Consider the following 17,500-nt stretch of genomic DNA (forward strand, 5'->3'; position numbering starts at 1 on the left):
ACAGGGGACGTGGTGTCCATTAGTGTGGGACGACTGCTGCAGAGACAGACAGGGGACGTGGTGTCCATTAATGTGGGACGAGTGCTGCAGAGACAGACAGGGGATGTGGTGTCCATTAGTGTGGGACGAGTGCTGCAGAGACACACAGGGGACGTGGTGTCCATTAGTGTGGGACGAGTGCTGCAGAGACAGACAGAGGACGTGGTGTCCATTAGTGTGGGACGAGTGCTGCAGAGACAGACAGGGGACGTGGTGTCCATTAGTGTGGGACGAGTGCTGCAGAGACAGACAGGGGACGTGGTGTCCATTAGTGTGGGACGAGTGCTGCAGAGACAGACAGGGGACGTGGTGTCCGAGCTGCCGAGTCATGTGCCGAGTCATGTGACGAGTCATGTGACGCCTCCTGATCCACCACAGAGAACAACGGTTCTCCGTCAGCAGAGGTTCCAGTGTCTTCAAACACGTTGCAGCTCAACAGGAAGTGGAAAGATCGTCTGCTACTGACACCGTGGTCCGTCCAGCCCTCCAGTCCCCCAGACCTCCAGTCCTCCAGTCCTCCAGTCCCCCATGGAGGGACTGGAGGACTGGGGGACTGGAGATCTGGCACAATGAAAACTAGAACAACTTTTGGATCAGTTTGGATTTGAAGCCTTTCAGTGACTCAAGGAACCATCAAGTGGTAGAAACTGGTATTACAAGACTGATCCAGTGACTTTGTTCATTTGAGGAGAATTTCTATGATATTTGATTATTTTTAGGTCATTTTTTAGGTCATTGCACAGACAAACTGTAATAACACACATTCAGGGGCGGCGCAGACAAACTGTAATAACACACATTCAGGGGCGGCGCAGACAAACTGTAATAACACACATTCAGGGGCGGCGCAGACAAACTGTAATAACACACATTCAGGGGCGGCGCAGACAAACTGTAATAACACACATTCAGGGGCGGCGCAGACAAACTGTAATAACACACATTCAGGGGCGGCGCAGACAAACTGTAATAACACACATTCAGGGGCGGCGCAGACAAACTGTAATAACACACATTCAGGGGCGGCGCAGACAAACTGTAATAACACACATTCAGGGGCGGCGCAGACAAACTGTAATAACACACATTCAGGGGCGGCGCAGACAAACTGTAATAACACACATTCAGGGGCGGCGCAGACAAACTGTAATAACACACATTCAGGGGCGGCGCAGACAAACTGTAATAACACACATTCAGGGGCGGCGCAGACAAACTGTAATAACACGCATTCAGGGGCGGCGCAGACACACTGTAATAACACACATTCAGGGGCGGCGCAGACACACTGTAATAACACACATTCAGGGGCGGCGCAGACAAACTGTAATAACACACATTCAGGGGCGGCGCATGTTGAACAGTCACTCGATTTCCCACGTGATTTGAAGGGTTGATTGATTTGGTCTCTGGTGCTGCAGGTTCAACGCCTCTGTTATTTATTCTCCTGTAACCCGACCGTCCCGCTATCGACCGCTAGGCCGCTTCATTAACCGAGTCCTGGAGCGCTACTGACCAGGCCTCACTAACCAGGCCTCACTGACCAGGCCTCACTAACCAGACTCCACTGACCAGACTCCACTAACCAGGCGCCACTAACCAGGCCCCACTAACCAGACTCCACTAACCAGGCGCCACTAACCAGGCGCCACTAACCAGGCGCCACTAACCAGGCGTCACTAACCAGGCCCCACTAACCAGGCCCCACTAACCAGGCCCCACTAACCAGGCCCCACTAACCAGACTCCACTAACCAGGCGCCACTAACCAGGCGTCACTAACCAGACTCCACTAACCAGGCCCCACTAACCAGGCCCCACTAACCAGACTCCACTAACCAGGCCCCACTAACCAGACTCCACTAACCAGGCGCCACTAACCAGGCGCCACTAACCAGGCCCCACTAACCAGGCCCCACTAACCAGGCCCCACTAACCAGGCGCCACTAACCAGGCCCCACTAACCAGACCCCACTAACCAGACCCCACTAACCAGACTCCACTAACCAGGCCCCACTAACCAGGCCCCACTAACCAGACCCCACTAACCAGACCTCACTAACCAGACTCCACTAACCAGGCGCCACTAACCAGGCGCCACTAACCAGGCGTCACTAACCAGGCGCCACTAACCAGACTCCACTAACCAGACTCCACTAACCAGGCTCCACTAACCAGACCTTACTAACCAGGCTCCACTAACCAGACCTCACTAACCAGACTCCACTAACCAGGCTCCACTAACCAGACCTTACTAACCAGGCTCCACTAACCAGACCCCACTAACCAGACTCCACTAACCAGGCTCCACTAACCAGGCTCCACTAACCAGACCCCACTAACCAGACCCCACTAACCAGGCTCCACTAACCAGACTCCACTAACCAGGCCCCACTAACCCGGCTCCACTAACCAGGCGTCACTAACCAGGCGCCACTAACCAGGCCTCACTAACCAGGCCTCACTAACCAGGCCTCACTAACCAGGCTCCACTAACCAGACTCACTTTTAGCTATTTGTCATTTTTAAGATTTGTTCATTTTTTCTAGAAATATTTCAAACAGATGATGAACATTGATACAATATTGGTTACAAAGTGAATCATTTGATGTGTGTACATTGTTTGTGTCAGTTTCTTGGTCCGGCTGCTGGATCACTGGATCACTGGATCACTGGATCACTGGATCACTGCTCGCTTTCATTTTACTGTCGAAACTTGTTTCATATAAAAAAAACTACTTTTCATTCAAACTGTTGAAAGTCTGCACCGGAAGCACTGAGGCTGCCGTTACCTTGACAACAGGAGATCAAACACCCCCAGATACCCCAAACACCCCTAGATACCCCAAACACCCCCAGATACCCCAAACACCCCTAGATACCCCAAACACCCCCAGATACCCCAAACACCCCCAGATACCCCAAACACCCCCCAGATACCCCAAACACCCCCAGATACCCCAAACACCCCCAGATACCCCAAACACCCCCAGATACCCCAAACACCCCCCAGATACCCCAAACACCCCTAGATACCCCAAACACCCCCCAGATACCCCAAACACCCTAGATACCCCAAACACCCCCAGATACCCCAAACACCCCCAGATACCCCAAACACCCTAGATACCCCAAACACCCCCCAGATACCCCAAACACCCCCAGATACCCCAAACACCCCCAGATACCCCAAACACCCCCAGATACCCCAGATAACCCCCAACACCCCCAGATACCCCCCAACACCCCAGCCCCCCCGAACCACCATCAGCTGGTCCAGGAAGCTGCAGGCGGAGACGATCTGCTGCTTTACTGGACAAAGTGAAGCCTCACGGGGCGAAACTAGTCGCTTCTATACACTACCAGCAAAGTACAGCAAAGTAAAGTAAAGTAAAGTACAGTAAAGTACAGTACAGTAAAGTAAAGTACAGTACAGTACAGCAAAGTACAGTACAGCACAGTACAGTACAGTAAAGTACAGTACAGTACAGTACAGTACAGTACAGTACAGTAAAGTACAGTACAGTACAGTACAGTAAAGTACAGTACAGTAAAGTACAGTACAGTACAGTAAAGTACAGTACAGTACAGTAAAGTACAGTAAAGTACAGTACAGTAAAGAGAAGCCGTTCTAAACTGGGATGTGGTGCGTTCAGGAGCCTTGGGAAATTCGAGCGTCGCCGGAATACGTACGCTCTCCGTCGCCTTCTCGTTGACCGTCGGTAAAGGAGTTTTCGTCGACATGTTTGTATTTGTCCTGCAGAAACCCGCCCAGTGGGATCGTCGCCCCGCTTTGCTGCTCGCTCCGGGGGGGCCGTGTGAGCATGGGTCGACACGGACCGGACGTGTTGGACCGACCACAACGGTTCCGCACCGAGAAACTAACCAAAACCCGGAGGGGGTCCTCGTTCACTGAACCTCCGAGGCAGAGTCCCGGCCTGTGCTGGACCAGGTCCCCGGCCTGTGCTGGACCAGGTCCCCGGCCTGCGCTGGAGCCGGAGTCCGTCTGTCCGCTCGGCTTTCGGAGTCCCTGAACTCAACTGAGGCGCTGTCGGGCTCCACCAGGCTCCCGGGGCTGCCGCTCCTTCTGCCGCCTTCTGCCCGCCGTCCCGGAGCCCGGCCGCCTGCAGACGAGCCGCGGCGCCCGGCGGGTGTTAGTGGGGGCGGGTCAGCGGGTCTGGGCGGCGGAGGAAGTCTCCCTCGGCTCGATGTCTTCCACCTCCGGCGGCCCGAAGCGAAGCGGCTCGTCTCCTCTAGGTGGGACCAAAATGGCTACTCAGCGGCCGGGCTGGATTAGGCTGCGTTCACGGACCGCTGCCGGGCTCGGACAAAACGCGACTCTCGGCAGGAAGTCGGAAAAGCCGCTTTTCCTGGCTCGTTCCTGGTTTCATGGCAAAAATCCCCCAATTAGATGAATCACGATCTTAATCAATGAGACTAAGTTTGAACTAAACTCCAGGCAAAGACTTGTGAGATCCATACACAATAAAGTATCTATAGCTTTTCCTGCTAGTTACAGGCTTTCACTTTGAAATCCGGATGTTCTTTATGTCTCCTCTGCAGCTGTTGATGTTGTTTTTCATTTGAGTCAAAGTTCTAAAGCGTTAAAAACAGAATCAATTCAACCCCCGAGGCTCAGGAAGAGCAAACTTCACACTGAACCACTTCATATTTGATTAAACCACAAAACTCCACCACAATAAAAAAACAAGACTCGAATCACACAAAAATTAGCAAAACTTGCAAAACAGGAAATTCAGTTTGCCTGGAATTGAATCTGAAAGCAGATTTATTGTGATTTGAAACTCATTTCAATGTCTCTTATTTAAAATGTGTTTCTTTACCACAGCTTGAAAAAGAAACAGAAAGCGCAACAACATTATTGTTGTTGTTTACATCCATCTTAATGTAACGTTTGCTTCTTTATGGCGGTAAGACAACCTGTGGTGACGACGTCCTCCAGTGTCCCCCGACGGGTGCGGATTAGTACTTTTTACATTTTAGAAATAAACTGAAAAATAAACTGCCTTTTTTGAAGATGAGATTTTGAGGAACAACTTATGGTTCTAAATGAAACTCGTGTTTCCGACGGGCCCTGAAGACAGCATTCTGGAGGACGTGAGGACACTGGAGGACAGAGGAGAGGGCAGGGGGACAGGAGGACAGGGGACATGATGACAGGGGACATTATGACGGGAGAATAGGGGGACATGAGGGCAGGGGGACATTGTGACAGGAGAATAGGGGACAGCAGGGCAGGGGGCCAAGAGGACATCGGGACAGGAGGGCAGAAGAATAGGGGGACATTATGACAGGAGAAGAGGGGACAGCAGGGCAGGGGGACATTATGACAGGAGAAGAGGGGACAGCAGGGCAGGGGGCCAAGAGGACATCGGGACAGGAGGGCAGAAGAATAGGGGGACATTATGACAGGAGAAGAGGGGACAGCAGGGCAGGGGGACATTATGACAGGAGAAGAGGGGACAGCAGGGCAGGGGGCCAAGAGGACATCGGGGCAGGAGAATAGGGGGACATTATGACAGAATAGGGGACATGAGGGCAGGGGGACATTATGACAGGAGAGCAGGGGGACATTATGACAGAATGGGGGACATTATGACAGGAGAATAGGGGACAGCAGGGCAGGGGGCCAAGAGGACATCGGGACATGAGGGCAGGGGGACATTGTGACAGGAGAATAGGGGACAGGAGGGCAGGGGGACATTGTGACAGGAGAATAGGGGACAGGAGGGCAGGGGGACATTATGACAGGAGAATAGGGGACAGGAGGGCAGGGGGACATTGTGACAGGAGAATAGGGGACAGGAGGGCAGGGGGACATTGTGACAGGAGAATAGGGGACAGGAGGGCAGGGGACCATAGATATAAAACAGTAGAATAGTGTTTGTCCATGAAGAGGACACTGAGCAGGAAAACATCGTTTGACCATTAAAAATCCAAAATTCAATCTGAGGTTTAAACGTTGAACATTTTGTTCAACTGAATTTTTATTTATTTGTTAATCCGAACCTTCACACAGGAAGACCGGATGTTCCTTCTCAACATATATATATATATATATATATATATATATATATATATACTCTTAAACACCTCCTTTTAATCTCAACTTGTCTTGATTGTTGAATTTGATTTCATGTTTGTAGTACAAGTTTATTGAAACTGCAGTTATTGTCAAATAAATGTAGTCATTTAATGTAATTGGTCAAACTGAGGTTTATTTGTGATTCTTAGTAGTTTTCCTTCAAGAACTAGTTAAACTGCTCCATTATTCAGACTTACACTAGTATTTGATCAGAAATAGAATAGTTAAGGTCAAATGACTTAATTGTAACCAGGTCATCACTAGAAATACAAAAAATTCTAGTTTAGAATTGAAGCATTTTTCCAGTTAGGCAACAAATGTTAAAGGTTTGATTGAATACATCTTTACATTTAACCTGCATATCAAATGTCAAAACCCCAAAGAAGAGCCGTGGAGAAACGTTCCGTGGTTCTCATGTTGTGGTCAACAAAACATTCTTTATTGGCTGGAAAATACTGGAACCAAACAAAAGAAACCATGTGAGTCAGGATGATCAAAGAGCAGAGATCAAAGCTTCACTCAGTTAATGTGCAGCCAGAAAGCGCTATGCTAGGTCATGCTACAAAGCAGAGGAGGGAGGGGCTTCACAGGGAGTGGGAGGGGCCAGAGAGGGAGCGGGGGGGGGTGGGGGGTTCTGAGAGGGCGCGGGGGGGCACATTCAGGTAGTACGAGGGGCATCGTGAGTTGGAGCCACAACAGGAGAACAGGCGTCATGGCGGGGGCTCAGATGGCGTCGATGTCGATGTCGTCCTCGTCCTTCCCGGGGGGGTCGGGTTTCACAGTTTCCACTGTGAGCTGGCGGGCGGAGGACGAGTACACCACCTGCAGGGGGGGGCAGAGGATCAGAGCTCCACCGTCACTTTAAATACTTTGATGTGAAATCAGCTGCTCTTGAACTGGTGGCAGTAAAGACTCATTTCCCCGAGTCACAGATGTAGGGAGGCACGCCCTACCTCCACGTTCTCGTCTTCCTCCTCCTCCTCCTCCTCCTCGCTGCCCTCGCTCTCCTCCTCCGCCTCCTTCAGCCATTTGACAAAGGGAGCCGCCTTGGCGTGGATCTCTTTGGCTAGTTCCTTTGAGACGTACTTCTTAGACACCTGAGGGGACAACACACCTTGTTCACAGGGGGGACACCATGGGGGGGGGGACCTTCATGTTGCCACCGTCTGAGAAGGTAGGGCTGCTGTGGCAACGTGAAGGCCCCGGTGGTACCTTCCAGGACCTTCACGTTGCCACAGCAGGCCCCGGTGGTACCTTCCAGGACCTTCACGTTGCCACCGCAGGCCCCGGTGGTACCTTCCAGGACCTTCACGTTGCCACAGCAGGCCCCGGTGGTACCTTCCAGGACCTTCACGTTGCCACCGCAGGCCCCGGTGGTACCTTCCAGGACCTTCACGTTGCCACAGCAGGCCCCGGTGGTACCTTCCAGGACCTTCACGTTGCCACCGCAGGCCCCGGTGGTACCTTCCAGGACCTTCACGTTGCCACCGCAGGCCCCGGTGGTACCTTCCAGGACCTTCACGTTGCCACAGCAGCCCTACCTTCTCAGCCCAGGCGAAGATGACGTCCTCCTCCAGCAGGTCTGCGTCGTACAGGTCTTTGAGGAGGATGGGCACCCGGGGCAGCAGCTGGACCTGGTGCAGCTTCACCACACACTCCAGACCCCCCAGGAGGTACTTCTGGGCCTTCTTGTTGTTGTGGCAGAACTGGGGGGAGGAACCACAACCAGAACCGTGAGCGGAGCTGGTCCTGGTCCACAGACGGAGGAACCAGAACCAGAACCGTGAGCGGAGCTGGTCCTGGTCCAGACAGCAGGGTCTTACCCGGAGGAAGTGGCGCTTGTACTTCCTGATCTGGTCCCGGATGTTCTCGTTGAAGAGCAGCTCACTGAGGATCAGGGGGCCCATGGCCTTCACGTCCAGACGCTCCGCCTCCGCCAGAACCTCCTTGTCGGCCGCGTCGATGGTTCCACTCTCCTTCTTGTGCTGCGGAACCAGAACCAGCAGAACCTGGTTGGTACCTTCAGACCACGTTCCATCATCAAGAGGTTCTTCACCCTGCAGTTCCTAAACTGATCTACAGTTGTTGATGCTGAACCTTTGGTGGACAGGAGTCCATGAAACAGTAACTAACTTCACAGTAACTAAGTACAGGTGTAGTGGGACTCCAGGAGAACCAGGTCCCAGGAGGACCAGGTTCCAGACCTTGACGAAGCTGTAGAACAGGTTGACCCTCTCCTCCAGAGGTTTCTCCAGGTCCTCGCTGAGGGTCAGGTTCTTGGCGTGGTCACTGATCTCCTCCATCCTCCTCCGCTGGGCCTCCTCCGTCGTCTCCTCCGCCCAGTCCTCGTCCTCGTCGTCTCCGTCCTGGACAAGAGACAACTGGTTCAGCTGGTCTCAAGGCTTCAGGACCACAAGTCACCTCATGAGGGTCAAACTGGACTGGCTGGACTCAGTACCGGTACCAGGGTACAGGATGTGAATGCACCGCGGCACCGGACAGTGAACGCACCGCGGGACCAGGGTACCGGACAGTGAACGCACCGCGGGACCAGGGTACCGGACAGTGAACGCACCGCGGGACCAGGGTACCGGACAGTGAACGCACCGCGGTACCGGACAGTGAACGCACCGCGGGACCAGGGTACCGGACAGTGAACGCACCGCGGTACCGGACAGTGAACGCACCGCGGTACAGGACAGTGAATGCACCACGGTACCGGACAGTGAATGCACCACGGTACCGGACAGTGAATGCACCACGGTACCAGGGTACCGGACAGTGAACGCACCACGGCCTGAGGAGCATCAAAGTTGTCCTGGGTTCCGGCCTCGCCGCTGCCTGAGCCGTTCTCCTTGTCCTTCTTCCGGTTCTTCTTCTCCTTCTCTTTCTTGGCAGATGTGGATCCACCCTCGTTGCTCTCTGGTGGAGGAGACCAGGGGTTAGTTGTGGAGGGTGGAGGAGGAGACCAGGGGTTAGTTGTGGAGGGTGGAGGAGGGGATAGTTGTGGAGGGTGGAGGAGGGGATAGTTGTGGAGGAGGAGACCAGGGGTTAATTGTGGTTAGGGTGGAGGCTCACCTGGTGGGTTCTTGAGGATGAAGGTGCAGAGCTTGTGTCTGGTGTCCAGCATGCCACGGTTCCCACAGGCCTTACAGGAAGTGCCGATGGTTTGTTTCCTGGGATTGACATGCTGAGGGAGAGCAAGGAGCAAGGCATCACTACACCTGCAACCCTCCAGAGCCCCCCCCCCCCCCCCCCGACCCCCCCAGGACCTCACCAGCTCAGTTTCAGGGTTGTCACACTCGGCACACAGCACAAACTTCCTGATGAAGCCGTCCAGCATGTCCTGCAGCTTCTTGGCCTCGTGGGATCCGTTGACGATGTAACGGTCATTTTTGGCATCAAACTGAGTCTGAGCGCCGAGTTCACAACCAAAAAACTTGGTCGGGTCTGCAGAGGACACGAGAGAGGACACGTGAGAGGACGCGAGAGAGGACGCGAGAGAGGACGCGAGAGAGGACGCGAGAGAGGACGCGAGAGAGGACGCGAGAGAGGACGCGAGAGAGGACGCGAGAGAGGACGCGAGAGAGGACGCGTGTCTTTAGGACCGTCCAGGAGGCTTTGAGCAGCTGAAGCTTCAGTACAAACACTGAACAGCGACAGACGTGACCAATCAGTGACCCCCCTCATTTCAAGTCATGTGACCTCATCAGCTCTTAGAACTAAAGTCCTTACTTTGTAGTTTCTTTTATTTCCACAGTTTAGTTTTACTTTCCTTTAAAGAGACAATAAGGTCCAGGGAGTCGTACTGTCAATGACTGCTACCTGCAGGGGGCGCTGTGGAGAACTGCTACCTGCAGGGGGCGCTGTGGAGAACTGCTACCTGCAGGGGGCGCTGTGGAGAACTGCTACCTGCAGGGGGCGCTGTGGAGAACTGCTACCTGCAGGGGGCGCTGTGGAGAACTGCTACCTGCAGGGGGCGCTGTGGAGAACTGCTACCTGCAGGGGGCGCTGTGGAGAACTGCTACCCGCAGGGGGCGCTGTGGAGAACTGATCAATATGACTGCTACCCGCAGGGGGCGCTGTGGAGAACTGATCAATATGACTGCTACCCGCAGGGGGCGCTGTGGAGAACTGATCAATATGACTGCTACCCGCAGGGGGCGCTGTGGAGAACTGATCAATATGACTGCTACCCGCAGGAGGCGCTGTGCAGAACTGATCAATATGACTGCTACCCGCAGGGGGCGCTGTGCAGAACTGATCAATATGACTGCTACCCGCAGGGGGCGCTGTGCAGAACTGATCAATATGACTGCTACCCGCAGGGGGCGCTGTGGAGAACTGATCAATATGACTGCTACCCGCAGGGGGCGCTGTGGAGAACTGATCAATATGACTGCTACCTGCAGGGGGCGCTGTGGAGAACTGATCAATATGACTGCTACCCGCAGGGGGCGCTGTGGAGAACTGATCAATATGACTGCTACCCGCAGGGGGCGCTGTGGAGAACTGATCAATATGACTGCTACCCGCAGGGGGCGCTGTGGAGAACTGATCAATATGACTGCTACCCGCAGGGGGCGCTGTGGAGAACTGATCAATAGAACTGCAGGGTAGCAGTTATATTGATCAACTGGACGCGGGAAAGGGAGGTTTGGTGGCAGAATGAATGAGATGAAAGAGATGAAAGAGAAGTGCAGCTGGAGACTCACATGTTGGAGGCCTGTTCAGAGCCTTTGCAACATCGTTCATGTTGACAATGACCGTCTTGATTCCATTCCCTTTGCCCTCCACCTGGACGGACACAGAGACACGAGTCACGGGGGCGTCCTGCTGAGAGTCCAGCAGGACAGACAAGGCACGACACAGAGACACGAGTCCAGCAGGATAGATGAGGCAGGACACACAGAGACCATGTCCAGCAGGACAGACAAGGCGAGACACAGAGACACACGAGTCCAGCGGGACAGACGAGGCGTCTCACCTTGGCGATCAGACCTGGCATCTTGTAGCGGTAGAACTGGTCCGACACGCTGCGGTTGACGTTGAGAGACATTGTGGCTGGACGCTAGCGCTAGCAGTAAGATTAAAGGATCTTGGTTGGGGATTTTTCGGGATCTTCTGTCTGGAAAAGAGGGGATGACATAAACGACTGCAAGCGTCCTCGGTCTCTGACATGAAAGACGTTGTGCCGCTGAGGCCGCGAGCTCCTTGCTGGAAGGCTAGATTTCCACCACACAGGTTCCAACGGCTGCGCAACAGCTCTGAAAGAGGACAGAGGACAGAGGACGTCAATATTCCATCACCACGACTCCGAGACATCCCAACATGCTGGACATTCAGTGTCTTTTCAATTCCGTCCTCCCCGACAATGAAAACTCTTGTGTTCAGTTGTTTTATTGTTTGAGGGGTTCAGATCAAAGGACTCCATCTCTAGTTGCAGATCAAAGTGCTTCCTGTGGACATGTGGACGTGTCCCCGGTGCTGTTTGGGCTGAAGACACCGTAGACCCACTGGATACTTCCCTACATGAAACCTCTTCTCACCCAACCTGTCACCATGGAGCTGAACCTGCTGCAAACATGTCTGTGGCCCCGGGGCCTCTGGCTCTAGTCTGACGTCCAGGTCCCACCAGGGGGCCTCTGGCTCTAGTCTGACGTCCAGGTCCCACCAGGGGGCCTCTGGTCCAGGTCCCACCAGGGGGCCTCTGGCTCTAGTCTGACGTCCAGGTCCCACCAGGGGGCCTCTGGTCCAGGTCCCACCAGGGGGCCTCTGGTCCAGGTCCCACCAGGGGGCCTCTGGCTCTAGCCTGTGTGTGTGTAGACAGTTTGTTCCCCTGTGCGCCACCTTCAGGAGATGAATCAGGGCACAATAAAAACCACACACACACACACACACACACACACACACACACACACACACACACACACACACACACACACACACACACACACACACACACACACACACACACACACACACACACACACACACACACACACACACACACACACACACACACACACACACACACACACTAAAGTCTCTAATGTCCAGTGAAGTTACGATCCCTGACTGGTCAGATCACAGAATGCTGAGCTCGGCTCTTCTTCACCCAGATGTTGGTTCTTCACCCAGATGTTGGTTCTTCACCCAGATGTTGGTTCTCCAGTCCATTATCAACCAGAACAACAAACTAGGATCACTGAGACACATTTCACTTCTACTCAAGTCAAACTGCTCAGATTAGAATCCTGCATCTTCTATTTCAGCCCCGTCTCCATAGGAGACATGAGACATGAGACATGAGACATGAGCTTAAGACTCAAGATGGACGAACTCTGAACAAAACATCTTCAAACTCCTGGAACCTGGAATGACTGAATCTAGAAACTACGACTCTGACAATCAGCAGCTTTTATGAACGAGGCCCTGTCAGGAAGTGGTGTAGGGATCTTTCAGGACCTTTAGTGCTTCAGTAAACGAGGCCCCCGTCAGGAAGTGGTGTAGGTATCTTTCAGGACCTTTAGTGCTTCAGTAAACGAGGCCCCCGTCAGGAAGTGGTGTAGGTACCTTTCAGGACCTTTAGTGCTTTAGTAGTTTATAAACTAGGCCCCTGCTCAGGAAGTGGTGTAGGTACCTTTCAGGACCTTTAGTGCTTCAGCAGTTTATAAACTAGGCCCCTGCTCAGGAAGTGGTGTAGGTACCTTTCAGGACCTTTAGTGCTTCAGCAGTTTATAAACTAGGCTCCTGGTCAGGAAGTGGTGTAGGTATCTTTCAGGACCTTTAGTGCTTCAGTAAACGAGGCCCCCGTCAGGAAGTGGTGTAGGTACCTTTCAGGACCTTTAGTGCTTCAGTAGTTTATAAACTAGGCCCCTGCTCAGGAAGTGGTGTAGGTACCTTTCAGGACCTTTAGTGCTTTAGTAGTTTATAAACTAGGCCCCTGCTCAGGAAGTGGTGTAGGTACCTTTCAGGACCTTTAGTGCTTTAGTAGTTTATAAACTAGGCTCCTGGTCAGGAAGTGGTGTAGGTACCTTTCAGGACCTTTAGTGCTTTAGCAGTTTATAAACTAGGCTCCTGGTCAGGAAGTGGTGTAGGTACCTTTCAGGACCTTTAGTGCTTCAGCAGCGCTTATGAACGAGGCCAAGGTCTGGGGTGGAAACAGAAGCTGGTCTGTTGGAGGAGGGGGGGCGGGGGTCTGATCTGGTCCTGATAGGGGGCAGCGCGGGCCCCGGTCCCCCTGTGGACCGGGGCCCGGTCCCCGTGTGGCCCCGGAGCTAACTAGCCTAGCATGCTGCGGTTGGTGCAGAGTGCGTCACAGCCGCTGCACACGAGTGGAGGACTGGGAGACGCCATTTTGATAGAGTGGCACAGAAAACAGCCCCCCCCCCCCATCAACAGCCCCCACCACCCCCCCCACACACACACACAGGTTAGAATTCAAACTCACCGTTTTCGCAAAACAAAGACATAAACACAACGCAGATCGTCCCGGGGCCGCAGTGAACGGTGGTCGGAGGCTGGTGGCTGCAGGGTCCGGAGGGGGGGGGTCAACACCCTGAGGCGGCCACACGGGGCAGGTGCCAGGCTCGGAGGCTCGGAGGCTGAGGGAGGCGATCCGGAACGTCCTCGGGGGGGATCGGGGGAACCTTCCGGGGAAAACAAGCGCCGTGTTATCAGACACCGAGCAGCGCAGGCTTGATCGACGGACAAGCAGTGAATAGACGCCGCCCGGCTGAACGGTCCAGGAGCAACGGAAGCGCCGTTATGTCACCAGCTCACACGGCGGCGCAGAACGAGCCGCCCGCTCGGTGGCTCAAGTCCGTCACGCGGGTCTCGACGCCACATTTAACCGCTAATAAAGTCAACTTGAAACAAAACGATCATGTACTCGAACCGAATCTGTCACGATAAATCGTGAGAACGCCGAAACACGTCGTTGTCAGCGTCCAGGCGCCAGGAATTAGTCGGAGCCCGATGCTAACGCGGAGCTGCGCTGACGTCGCGGTTATTCGCTGCGTTCAGTGGGAAAAGAAGACAAGACGCGGCTCTCTGGCGGCCGACGTTTAACTGCGGATTCCAGACTATCGACGAGGCAGCAATATTGCGCGAAAAGGCGAAAAACAGGGTAGAACGGTTCCCCACCTACCTCTCGAACGTTCTGCGGAGCTCTACTGCTGACGGCGCTTTTAATGGCAAGCTTACGGGTAGCAAAGTGTTAGCCACATCCGGAATTTAGCATTCATTTCAAAGTAAAAGCATGTCAAGGACTGAACTGCGAAACCATTACTGTCATTGTTCTTTGAAAAGGCTCAAATCTTTATCAAACCATATAAAATAGTAATAATCACCATCTTCATGGTCTTATTATCCCCACTTCAGGATGTTGGGCTAGAAATAACAGTGAAGAAAAGATTTAATTTATAAATGAATGTACACCGATTCTGGTGTTATAACGTCAAATGTTTACAATGAGTGAAAATGTGTAGTTGATGAGAAAACTTTCAAGAACTGCATGACGGTAACACAATAGATAGAAATGGGGATGCACTGATAGCAGGATGAGAATGAGTAGAAGTACAAACATTTAGCTACTTGCCTATGCTGAGTAGTACCCACATGAGTACTTACTCGTGGTACTAAATACTTACTTAGTCGCCACTTCTGAGTCTAATTGTGAAGAAAGTTTCCACGTCTGGTTTTGTAGAAAGTATCTACCTTTGAGCCTGGTTCTGTTCTCCACAGAAATAAAGGTGAATTGAATTGAATTGAATTGAATTGAATATACTCACAATGTGTTCAACTTATTTTGAGCGTCATGTTCACAGTCACGTAATCTACTTTTGTTTTTGTTTTGTTTTTTGCCTCATTTCCATTCTTTGTAAATGCTTCTTTTAGTTTTGTTTATCTTTTGACTTGTTTGGTGAAACTTTGTGCTCATTTGTTTGTTTGTTTGTTTTTTGTGTTATTCCTGCTTACAGCTTCTAGTTTGTGTCTTTGTTCAGTCCAGTGATTCCCTCTGGCCGGTCGTCTGAGAAACTCCTGTGCGGAAATACATGAACAACTAATATATTTCAGAGGAAATGTTGTGTGCCTTCCTCTCTTTTGATCTCAGCGTCTCCTTGGCAACAGACTTTGATCTCCTCGGATCTCCTTTGACCTCCTTTCACGTCTCCTCCATGAGGTGCCTCTCCCTTCCACTTCCTACATGACATTTTCTCAGTTTTTCGGGTTTTACTCGGAAACGGTTGGCCGAATTATTAACAAAATACATGGCAACATATTTCCACAACAAGGTTCCACAATTTTTGGTCTAGTTTTTGTGTCCATGCTCCGAACAGTGCAGGAACAGCCACTCAAATAAAAAACAGCAGAATTAAAACTAATGAAATTAAACATCCGTGACCAGTGCGCCTCGCCAAGAAGGCACAAGAGTGAAACACGAAACTAGAGAAATAATGTAAATACTGTCATAATTATTACAACGCAGTCCTGGCCGCCTGGTCTGGTTTAATGTTGAAAGAACAGCCGGAAGTAGAATCACCATCGTCCTCCCTTCCTATTGGCCGCCGTCGTGCGTGCGTCAGCGTTTCCTCAACTTGACTCGCAGCAGACAGAAAATAGAAGATGGTGAGTAAAAAGCTGCAACAAGCTGCAGATTTTCTGTCCTTTCAGAGCTTCGCAGCGCGGGTCCGCGGCCAGCGGCCGGTCGGGGCCGTGTTTGTGGAGGTGAGGGGCGGGACGGCGAGGCTCCACGGCCGCTGCTCGATGCTCTTTTCGGGCTGTTTGACAGCGACGCTCCGCCGGGACGCAGCGGATCACGTGACCACGGACAGTTTAGTCTCAAAAAGCACTCGGACCCGCTTTAAAGTTCTTGTTTTCAGGCTGAATCGCCTCGTCTTGGTTTGCTATGATCGTTCTTGAACAACTTCTGTGGTCTGATGGATGGTTTCACACGGTTCTGGTTCCTTCCGTTCTGTTAGCATGCTAACATGCTAACAGCCACTTTGTCCCATGTTGGCCACCGTCGTTACTAAAAGTGATTAAATACTGAGATAAATAGGTCAAATAATTAAATCCAAGATTGGAACTGCACATTCATTCACTCATCCATCCATCCATCCATCCATCCATCCATCCATCCATCCATGCGTCTTGTTATACATGATACTTTTCACATCAGGGAGATTTACTGCAAAATGTAAGTTATAAGGTTTGCACTCCTTACATTTTAAATAAGTTATTAAATTGATCAATACTTTAATAAATCTGAGAAAATCCTAAACTTCGAATTGTATACATTTAAAGTGCTTAAAAACCAAACTAAATTAAAGCTGCAAGGAGCTTTGAACAGGTGAAAAACCCCAGATTAACCCATTCAAGTCAGTCTGAGATTATTGAAACCCCAGATTAACCCATTCAAAGCTTTATAGGTCTCTGGTCTCTTCAGTCAGTCTTTTATTTTGGCTTCATCATCATCATCATCATTAACCATTAATGACTTTAATTAATAACCACATTGTCATGGAACTTTTCATATTTGTTTTGAATGATAAATATCTGTCTCTTTAAATCAAATCACTGTCGAATTTCTAATTTCAGTTTTCCCTTCTTGTCCCAAATCTTTTTTTCTGTTTCTCTCCCTCTTTTGTTTTTTCACTCGTCCTGTCTTTGATCATGCCTGCTGTTGTCCTCTCATACCCCCCCCCCCCCCCACCCCCCACCTCTCTCTGCCTGTCTCCGATCAATCAATCACTCAATCAATCACTCAATCACCCAGGCTGGTCACCGGGTAAGTGTTGTCTGTCACTAACCTGCTGAAGCTTCCAGCTCGTAGGAAAAACAAAGAACGTTCTGAGGAGAGGAAGTAGAAATACAATTATCATGGAGAAAGAAACATGAATTAGTTATTTTCGACGCCCTATGAAGCATTTAAGAACTTTTTAAATTCTGGTATATTTCCATTAAAGAGTGTTGAAAGTAGAGGAGGTGGTCAGATCAACCAATCAGGCGATCAATGAATCCCGCAGGAGAAACGCTGTCCAGCTCAATGGAGGAGGCGGAGCTTAGAAATCAAACCTTTCTATTGGATGCACAGTTAGGCCACACCCCCAAATCATCCATCAATTTAACTGTTCACCAGAGGAGACGAGACCAGGAGAGACTTTATGGTGTCTGATTCTGAAGTTTCCCCACCGTGACTCGAAATAACCACACAAGTCGTACATTTCAGTTAAACGTTAACTTCCTGTATTTTCATGAATATAGTTATCAACAATAAAAGACTTGTTGCTGGGTGCTAGTTAGTAATATTTAGTTAGGTTGAGTTAGGTTAGGGTTGAACAGTTGAAGC

At 51.4% G+C, this 17,500-nt stretch overlaps 3 protein-coding genes across 9 annotated transcripts in view; 1 reads left to right on the forward strand and 2 right to left on the reverse strand.

Annotated features, from left to right (window-relative positions):
• The window catches only part of mark3a (MAP/microtubule affinity-regulating kinase 3a), a 39,754-nt gene extending 35,471 nt beyond the window's left edge, over positions 1 to 4,283 (reverse strand). For all 7 annotated transcript variants that reach the window (XM_080522112.1, XM_080522109.1, XM_080522107.1 and 4 more), the window contains exon 1: positions 3,732 to 4,283. In XM_080522112.1, coding sequence (XP_080378238.1) covers positions 3,732 to 3,782 — 51 coding nt within the window. In that variant the 5' untranslated portion in view covers positions 3,783 to 4,283. The remainder of the gene's footprint in view (positions 1 to 3,731) is intronic.
• Positions 4,284 to 6,554: 2,271 nt separating this feature from the next.
• On the reverse strand, positions 6,555 to 14,353 carry eif5 (eukaryotic translation initiation factor 5). The gene is made up of 12 exons (XM_080522089.1): positions 14,297 to 14,353; positions 13,598 to 13,796; positions 11,132 to 11,411; positions 10,860 to 10,941; positions 9,422 to 9,594; positions 9,223 to 9,334; positions 8,936 to 9,066; positions 8,349 to 8,510; positions 7,968 to 8,129; positions 7,686 to 7,850; positions 7,098 to 7,241; positions 6,555 to 6,966 (listed from the first exon to the last, which is right to left on the reverse strand). The coding sequence occupies exons 3-12, from the start codon at positions 11,201 to 11,203 to the stop codon at positions 6,868 to 6,870; spliced, it is 1,302 nt and encodes a 433-aa protein (XP_080378215.1). The 5' UTR covers positions 11,204 to 11,411; positions 13,598 to 13,796; positions 14,297 to 14,353; the 3' UTR covers positions 6,555 to 6,867.
• Positions 14,354 to 15,709: 1,356 nt separating this feature from the next.
• vps29 (VPS29 retromer complex component) overlaps positions 15,710 to 17,500 on the forward strand; it is a 4,109-nt gene continuing 2,318 nt past the window's right edge. The window contains exon 1 of the mRNA XM_080522113.1: positions 15,710 to 15,777. Within this exon, the coding sequence (XP_080378239.1) occupies positions 15,775 to 15,777 (3 nt within the window). The 5' untranslated portion in view covers positions 15,710 to 15,774. The remainder of the gene's footprint in view (positions 15,778 to 17,500) is intronic.

The sequence above is a fragment of the Blennius ocellaris genome, assembly GCF_963422515.1.
Source record: "Blennius ocellaris genome assembly, contig: SCAFFOLD_76, whole genome shotgun sequence".
In the NCBI taxonomy this organism is placed as follows: Eukaryota; Metazoa; Chordata; class Actinopteri; order Blenniiformes; family Blenniidae; genus Blennius; species Blennius ocellaris.

What these genes read in the sequence shown, in the direction of transcription:
- eif5 (XM_080522089.1), bottom strand. Translation starts at nt 11,203, where the DNA reads ATGTCTCTCAACGTCAACCGCAGCGTGTCGGACCAGTTCTACCGCTAC. An exon ending in TGCCAGGTCTGATCGCCAAG is followed by an intron (nt 10,942 to 11,131) that starts GTGAGACGCCTC and finishes GTGTCCGTCCAG; the next exon opens with GTGGAGGGCAAAGGGAATGG. An exon ending in ACAACCCTGAAACTGAGCTG is followed by an intron (nt 9,335 to 9,421) that starts GTGAGGTCCTGG and finishes GCTCTCCCTCAG; the next exon opens with CATGTCAATCCCAGGAAACA.